This window comes from Lactuca serriola, chromosome 4 (genome assembly GCF_051521515.1).
Source record: "Lactuca serriola cultivar US96UC23 chromosome 4, Lser_US96UC23_V15, whole genome shotgun sequence".
NCBI lineage: Eukaryota > Viridiplantae > Streptophyta > Magnoliopsida > Asterales > Asteraceae > Lactuca > Lactuca serriola.
The window spans coordinates 84,477,315-84,486,463 of record NC_136411.1 but is presented as its reverse complement, the minus strand read 5'-3'; the positions used below and the strand labels follow the sequence as shown (position 1 = coordinate 84,486,463).

General features: G+C 38.7%; 2 protein-coding genes across 2 annotated transcripts; both read left to right on the top strand.

The window, feature by feature from the left end:
• The first annotated feature begins 212 nt into the window (after positions 1–212).
• Positions 213–1,475, top strand: LOC145098572 (uncharacterized). Its single transcript, XM_079036199.1, has 2 exons — positions 213–536; positions 1,365–1,475. The coding sequence occupies exons 1-2, from the start codon at positions 213–215 to the stop codon at positions 1,473–1,475; spliced, it is 435 nt and encodes a 144-aa protein (XP_078892325.1).
• A 6,358-nt stretch (positions 1,476–7,833) lies between these two features.
• LOC145098571 (uncharacterized) lies at positions 7,834–8,872 on the top strand. Its single transcript, XM_079036198.1, has 2 exons — positions 7,834–8,066; positions 8,176–8,872. Exons 1-2 carry the CDS (start codon positions 7,834–7,836, stop codon positions 8,870–8,872), a joined length of 930 nt encoding a protein of 309 aa, XP_078892324.1.
• Positions 8,873–9,149: the final 277 nt, after the last annotated feature.

Sequence of the window (9,149 nt, the reverse complement as noted above, 5' to 3'; positions counted from 1 at the left end):
GAGGAAAGTTCTTCATGCTAGTGATGACTGACTACTTCTTAAAGTGGATAGAAGTCGAAGCTTTTTCCAGGTAATAGAAAAAAGAGGTAGTTTCCTTCATTAAACGCAATATCTTTACCAGGTTCGGGATCCCTGCCGAAATCATATGCGACAACGGATCCCAGTTCATAAGCAAAAGGATAAGATACTTTTGCATAAGTTGGGGAATCAGGATGGTAATGTCCACTCCTACCCAACCACAAGCCAACGGTCAAGCAGAATCAAACAACAAAATCATAGTCAATAACTTGACAAAAAGGCTGGACGAAAAGAAAGGAAGATCGACAGAAGAACTTCTTTTCATACTGTGTGCAGATAGTACCAGCTCTAAAGTAGCCACATGCCAAACTCCATACTCCTTGGTGTTTGGAGCAGAAGCAATGATGCCCACTAAAGTGGTGATCCCAATGGCAAGATACCTACTTCAAAACCAAGAAAACGACATGATCCTAGCTCATGATCTTGATACCATAGATGAACTCAGGGATCTTGCCAAGGTTTGCATCGCTGCTCATCAACATAGGATCACCAAGGCGTACAATAAAAATATAAAATTCAGAAGGTTCCAAATAAGAGACTTGGTACTAAGGAAAACATTCCAAAACACCAGGGATCCTAGTGCAGGTAAACTGGTACCTAAATGGGAAGGACCATATCTCATAGACGCCAAAGCAAGAAAGGGGGCATATTGGTTGGCTAGCCTCGATGGAAATGTCCTGCCAAGATCCTGGAATGCTATACATCTTAAAGCTTATTTTATGTAAGTAAGATTAGTCATGTTCCGATACACCCAAGGTACACATGTTCTTTACCTTTTATCCCTCGTTTTTATTTGCTCTTTTCGAATACCATTACTAACTTAAGAATCGGAGGGACGTTGGCTATACTAAAGCTCACCCTAGCTAATGTTTGCTGTGCGCAGGGACTCAAGGATCGTAACACACAAGGATCCTGATATACAAGGATCCTGACAAACACGGATCTTGACATATGAAGACTCAAGGATCCTAATAGACAAGGATCATGACGTACCTAAAGAGTTCTATAACTACAAACGTCCTCTGATTCGTAACACAAGTATCCTAAGAATAGAGACTGGACATCTCTCATACGAATAAGGGTACTTAATCCACTCTAAGGTTTAAAGAGTTAATTACCTCTTTCACATAAGTTAAGGTTTATACACCTCGCTTGGATGCATGTTATCTAACTATGGGATGTGGATGTGGGGATCATTTCACGCTGTAGTGACTTGGCTACCCTCTTATTTCTGAACAAAAGTTAAGATTCTAAAGATAATTCCTAAGGTTTATAACATTTTTCAGGTTATCTCAAGTTGGGATCCTCCCTACATAATTCTTAAGGTTTATAACATTTTCATGTTATCTCAAGATGGGATCCTCCCCAAAAAATATGTTGGATTTGTAGCATTGTAATGTTGCAAAAGTTCACTCGGTTATTTTCCATGTTAGGGGTCATTTCCAATTGATTCCAAAGTAAAAATCCTCCTTAAAGTTTACTAAGGTAAAGACAATCAAGGATCCTCCTTGACAAACAAGGATCCATCCATGAACAAACTTTAGGATCATATGGAGCAAGAAGAATTGTGACTTTGCGCTTCTCCTATAGTGAGTCCTAAAAGTCCTGAAGCCGGAGAATAATCAGGTTCTATCTATCCTTATTTCTCAAAAATTGTATTTTTATATGATGATCGAAGGTTTATGCTAAATGGATCTCAACTATTTTGGGATCCTAAATGGATTACTAACTGTTTTTAGGTTATTCAGATCCTGAGAGTTCTTGTAAACCTTGAACTCTTTAGGATCCTGATTATAAGGATCGTCGAAAATCCTACTCCTACAACCACACAATTCAATCAAGCATGCGATGAAATATTATACAACTGTAACATTAAGGGGTTGCCCACTAACCCCACAAAAAAAAGATAGTAATATTTTTTTTACATTCCTTAAAATAAAAAACTACTTAAACCAAATTTTTGCAGGCCTAAACTGTTAACTGGTTATCATCGCTTGTTGTCTTCTCCACCTCGTCCACCCTTGACAGCTGCCCTTCAGGATCCTGACTATTATTTACAAGCTTACCAGTCAATTTGGCCAAAGCATCACGTCATCCCGCCAGATCCCAGGATCCTGCATTGGCAACGTCCTTAGCTAATTTGATCTTGGTTTCCCAGATGGCCATTGCAGCACTGGACTTCCCTTCTACAATCACCTTCTCCATCTCCTCAACATGCTCTTCCTCTTTCTCAACCTTTTCCTTGCTCAACAACTCTACCCTCTTGAGGAGATCCTCATTGGTTGTCTTCCACTCCTTCACCCGCTTCTTTAGGGCTCGCACATCCCCCTCGGCACAGATCCTTAGATCGGCTATAGATTAGCAGACATGAGTAGAAACCTGAAAAAGGTGTGGCATCAGTAAAAGCAGGTAACAAGCAGAAACTAAAATCACACGGATACTTACAACTTGGGAAAATGAAAGCAACTTTTGAATCACCTCCTCGGCTCCAAGATTCTCCAGGTTCAAATCTATGGCTTATGAGGTCTTCCTCTTTTGAGAGCCCAGGGTCTTCACAGTAAGATTAATGCGAGATTTTTTAAGAGGAAAAGGAAAGGAAGTTTTTTCCTTCTTGACTACAATCATGCCGCTGAACATATCATCTTCAAGATCAGACAAACCAAATCGGGCGTTGGAATGAGTAACCTTGGATCCTATACATCACGCAAGATCATCATTAGTTCAGGATCCTTGTCAATTCTAAACCACTACAGAACAAAATAAAGATTCTTACCGATAGCCATTGAAGCAGTGGTGGAATAACCTTCTTGGAGACTAGAGCAATCAAATTTGAAAGGCTTGGCAGCTATAGAAACAACGAGGAACTACTATATCTTCTCTTCGGTATCCTCTACAATGGGGATGAGCTCTTCAAACTTGAAAGCTAAAAAAACATAAAACAAAATAATTAAATGTGAATTTCGGGATCCTCAGTACAAAAATAAATTATTCATACCCTTTTTAACCCAGGTTTTTATCAGGGAATCCCACCAAGGATCGAACCACGTCTCATAAAAAAGTAGTTTTCCTTCCAAGCATCGTCGTTGTGTTTCATTTTCAGAATGAGAGGGAATTTGTGAGATTTGAGTCGGAGAAGAAAATGAGAACTTCCAAAGGTACCAAGATCATATACATGAGCCAACTCAGCTAAACCTATGTTTAGGTCTTTGGACTGGTTCGGTTTGTCGATCTAGACCAAGATCCTCCAAACAATAGGCATGGCTTGGGCATAGGAGATTTTAGTAACTTCGAAGAACTTGGAGATGATTCCAGAAAAGGGGCACTTCAAACCCAAAGTAAAAGGGTATTCGGGGAATTAAATCCAAGAGGAGGAAACGAATTCAGGTTGAATGGTTTGAAAACAGCGTCATTGGAGAAAGCGCTGGTCGATTTCAGTGAATCGATATCATCCACATCAACAGAACAGATCTCTTCATGCAACATGATCTTTTGATCAATAAAATCATCCTCATGAGGAGCGAGAATGTTCTTATGAGATATCGTCATTTTGTTACCCATGGTTAGTGAAAAGAAAACTAAGGAGAAGAAGTGAGAAGTGTACCTTCGAGGATTACTGGTAAACTTGTGGATAAAAGCTAAAAGAAGCAAGGAAGAATAGCTCTAATCGATTGCCTCTATTTATGTTGATGGCAGAAGAAAGAGAAAGGCCGATTTGACCGGTTAATGATGGTTATTAAACGGATAAATTCTATCCGTCAAGATTTAAAATTCAAATCCCTTATCACTTTTATTTCCTTTTTTATTTTAAAATTATCTCTTTAAATATTGGCAAACTAACTTCAAAATATTTTGCAGGAATAATTTGGGGGTAATTGTTAGGGCTAGGATCCTGAAATTACATTCAGGATCCTTAAAATACTTTAGGATCCTGACTATTATGGTTTATTCTCCTAACATTTATAATGGTTATATGTTTTTTTATTTTTCTCACATGAGCAAAAATAGTTAGCCAAAGACTTATTCTCAACGAATATTCATCGTGACCATGGAAAAGACCCGAAAGACCAAGTCAAAAAACGGCTATAAGTTGATCTCAAAGGATCCTAGAATTGTCGGATTTCTTGTTATTAGTTTTAGACTAAAAAAACACCCTTATTCATCGCACTACACACGACACTTAGCTCATCTACAATACATGTACTTGATTTTCATACATTCATCTCTGTAATCGGCATTTTTCAATCAATAAAATTATCAAGGCAGATGATCATTATTACCTACCAAGGTGTTGTGTTGGAGATCCTAGAAAGGATCAAGGGCTTTCTTTGTAAACTACTTGTGCCACTTTAATCATCATTTTATATTTGTTTTATTCTGAACATCACAACTTCTCATACAATTCAATTGATTCTTTCTTTTTCATTTTTTGACCAAAACAGGAAATAACTGAGAAAGCTCTTTTTTTTTAACATGGTACTACTATGAGTCTTGCATAATTTTTTGGGGTTATCTGAACCTTAGTAAATTACTGGGGAAGATCTCAAATTGTATGATAACATAAAAATGTTATAAACCTTAGTTATTTTCTGGGGAAGATCCCAACTTGAGATAAAATGAAAATGTTATGAACCTTGTATATTTTCTGGGGAAGATCCCAACTTGAGATAACATGAAAATGTTATTAACCTTGTGTATTTTTTGGGGAAGATCCCAACTTGAGATAACATGAAAATGTTATGAACCTTGTGTATTTTCTGGGGAAGACCCCAACTTGAAATAACATGTCAATGTTATTAACCTTAGATTTAAACTTTAGGATCTTAACTTACGTTCAGAAATAAGAGGGTTGCCAAGTCATTTTAGCGTGAAATGATCCCTTTTTTGACATCCCATAGTTAGATAACATGCGTCCAAGCGAGGTGTAGAAACCTTAACTCGTATGAAATAGGTAACTAACTCTTTAAACCTTAGAGGGGATTAAGTAACCTTATTATTAGGAGAGATGATTAGTCTCTATTCTTAGTTACTATGATACTTGCCTATTGAAAGCGTTAAGAATTATAAAACATTGTCGCTATGAGACTCTTAAGTGCCAGGGTCCTCAAATGTCAAGATCCTTGTATGTCAGGATCCTTGGATCTTCATGTGTCAGGATCCTTGAGTCCATACACACAACAAACATTAGCTAGGGGTGGGAGTTAGTCTATCTAACACCCCTATGATGCTTAAGTTAGTAATGTATTCAAGAAGAGTAAATAATAATAGTTAAGGTAAAGAATACGTGCACCTTGAGTTTGTTGAAGAGTGACTGATCTTACTTACGTATGAGATGCTTTAAGATGTATAGCACTCTAGGATCTTGGCAAGATACTCCTATCGAGAGTAGCTAACCAGTATGCCTCTTTCCTGCTTCAGCCTCTATGAGATATGGCCCTTCCGACTTAGGTTCCAGTTTACCTACACTAGGATCCTTCGTGTTTCGGAATGTTTTCCTTATTACCAAGTCTCCTATATTGAATCTTCTGACTTTTATATTCTTGTTGTATGCCTTGGTGATTCTCTATTGATGAGTAGCGATATAGATCTTGGCAAGATCCCTGAGTTCATTAATAGTATCAAAATCCTAGGCCAGGATCCTATCGTCGTTTTCTTGACTTTGAAGTAGGTATCATGCTGTCGGGATCACTACTTTAGTAAGGATCATTGCTTCTGCTCCAAACACCAAGGAATATGGGGTTTGGCCTGTGGCTACTTTGGAAGAGGTCCTATCTGTCTATAGGACGAAAGGAAGTTCTTCTTCCCATTTTCCTTTCTTTTCATCTAATCTTTTCTTCAAGTTATTGAATATGATTTTGTTTCCAGATTATGCTTGACCGTTGGCTTGAGGGTGAACATAAGTGGACATTATCATTTTGATTCCCTAACTTGTGCAAAAGTATCTTGTCCTCTTTCTTATGAATTGGGATCTGTTGTCTCATATGATTTCGGTAGGGATCCCGAACCTGGTCAAGATATTGCGTTTAATAAATGAGACTACCTCTTTGTCTTTTACTTGAACAAAAGCTTTGGCTTCTATCCACTTTGAGAAGTAGTCGGTCATCACTAGAATGAAGACTTTTTCTCCATGTGCTAATAGCATTTTTCCGACTATATCCATCCCCCACTTCATGAAAGGCCAAATGGAGATGATAGGATGTAGATGTTCTACTGGTTGATGTTAGATGTTGTTATGTGTTTGACAAGCATCACATTTTTAATCATGCATGAAGGAATCTTTCTTCATCTTTGGCCAGTAGTATCATGTTCTCGACACTTTGGAGCATAAGGATCTGCCCCCAGTGTGATTGTTGTAGTCTCCTTCTTGTACATCCTTTAGAACTTCTGCAGCTTCATGATCTTCTAAGAATCTAAGGTATGGACATGCAATAATTTTTTTTTTATATAATTTACCTTGTATTATTACAAACCTTGAGACCCTCTTTCTGAATGCTCTATCGCTTTTTTCCTCTTTTGGGATCATGCCATTCTGGAGGTATTCCATAATAGGTTGGATCTAAGATCGTGAGGTTAGGGAAGTGTTTTGGTCAAAAATAGACTAGATAAGTATCAACCAGATTACATGAGAGGCTGTGGTGTTGTTATTAATATGGATATGGAATTGAGATCAAAATGAAACAGGTGGTTTACAAGGAAAGACCTTGATCCTTGCTAGTATCTCCGACATAAAACCTTGGTCAAATAACGTTCATGAAGCTGGTCATAGCAGATCCTAGAAATATCGGACATCTTGTTGGCTAGTTTAGACTATAAATTGACACTTGTAATCTACACACGACACACTGTTTTTTAGTCTAAGCTTACTCTATGAAATTCTTTACTTATTCTTACTAAGAACTCACATTAATCTTTATTTTATATCAATAAAATCATCAAGGCATGTGATCATTATCACCTCCCAAGGTTTTATGTTGGAGATCCTAGCAAGGATCAAGGGATTTCCTTGTAAACCATTGTGTCGCTTTCTTTTACCATTTGCTATTATACAATCTAAACATCACAACCTCTCATTCAATTTGGTTGATTAGTACTTGTGTAATTTTTGACCAAAACAATTTGGCGCCCACCGTGGGGTCATGGTGTTCCAAATCCTCGAAAAAAATCATGTCCACACAACCGATCCTCTATTCGTCCTCTGCTCCTTCCATTCCAACCAAAAACCTACCACCTCCTCCAAGTGGGCCCCCTACTCAGAGGAAAACTCCTAACACTTCCAAGAAAAGCACCCCTTCAGTTGTTAATCCGGAAAGTTTGGGATCGTTAGGGCTCCAGGATCCAACTGCCTCAGTCACTACTGCAAAACTTTTTGCTATAATGAGGAAAATGACACAACAGGTGACCCAACAGTAGGAGGAAAATAGAGCACTACTTAAAAAAGTGGAGAGGATGAAGGCGGAATTTCAGAAATCCTAGGAAACAACACCCACAGTTGTGCAACCAAGGATCCTGGACTTCGATAATACAGGATCCTCATAAAATTGCCCGAAGAACATGATTCCTACCACTATGGCGTCACCCTGGGCGGCAATTATAGACAACCAAGTGTCCATGGTTAATGATCTCAATGAGCCTTTCAACACTCCTAGAAGCCTTGATTCTAGTAACTTCTTAAACAACAATATTATTAATACTAACTATACTAATGTTGATGCAGGAATAAACCCAAACATGGCCAGGGAACTTCAGTAATCAAGACAAATGATCTCCAATGTACCTGGAGTGGTCCAACCAATACCAGAAGCATCTCCTACAAGCCACATGATCTCGAGATTTACTCCTGCAATAGCCGATACCAAAGTTCGTAAGTGCTTCCAAACTCCCAACATGAAGCTATACGATGGAACTACAGATATTGAAGAGCATATAGCCCAAGAATGGAGATCATTCCCATCCCGGGGAATAGAAGGAAGCTTACCTATGCAATGGCTTTGGTTCGACGCTTATAGGATCAGCCCTCAAATGGCTGCTAAACGTTCCCCCATACTCTATTAGTTTATTTGTGCACTTAGTCAATATCTTTAATAACTAGTTTTCTTGCAGCAGAACCTTCGAGAAGATCACTAGTGATCTCTACTGGGTGGTTCAGGATCCTAAGGAAAAACTTAGGGACTTTGTTAATAAGGAAGCTCTGAGCATCCCCAACATCGACATGGTCACCGCTGTAGAAGCCTTTAAAATGGGACTAAGAAAGAATTCACCCTTCTATGAAGACCTTGTGATGACCCCATGCAAAAGATTGGATGAAGTCAGGTGTTGGGCATTGAGGTTCATAAGACTCGAAGAGGATAGAGAGATCCAAAATAGAAGCAACCCTTCAGATCAATATGAGAACCCCAACAGGAAGGCCGAATCCTCGACTCAAATATCCTATAAATCAAAGCCCTATTCTAAACTGGATCATCACTGGGTTAATGCCCTTGAAGATGGAGGAGAAGAAGAAAAGATTCCTAAAATCACTTACTATTGTTTTTCTATGGATGTTTCAGTTGTAATTCATGTTATGCAAGATTTTGGAGACAAACCAAGATGGCCAAAGAGAGATAGCAAGTCCACCACTTGGAAAGACAAGTCCAAATGGTGTGCTTACCACGAAGACTTTGGCCACATGACGGAGGATTGCATAGCCCTAAGAAAAGAAATCAGCTACCTCCTTAGAAAAGGACACCTCAAAGAGATCCTTGGGAGAAAAAGAGAAAAATCCAAGGAGAATAGTCAGGATGATCACAGGATCCCGTAGAAACCAGGATATCTACCCTCTGACGCTAAGATAATTAACGTTATCTCAGGCAGATCTAACATATATGGTACCTCTTATTCTTAGGCTAAAAGACACGCCAATGTCTCTAAAACAGAAAAGGAGGACAGGCCATGAAAGAATACCATGGTCAATAGTGAAAAAGAAATCACATTTCACTAGACGACAGTGAAGGAATTCAAGATCCTCGCCATGACGGACTCGTGATAACACTATACATGGCCAACCATTTCGTCAGAAGGATCCTCGTTGACAGAGG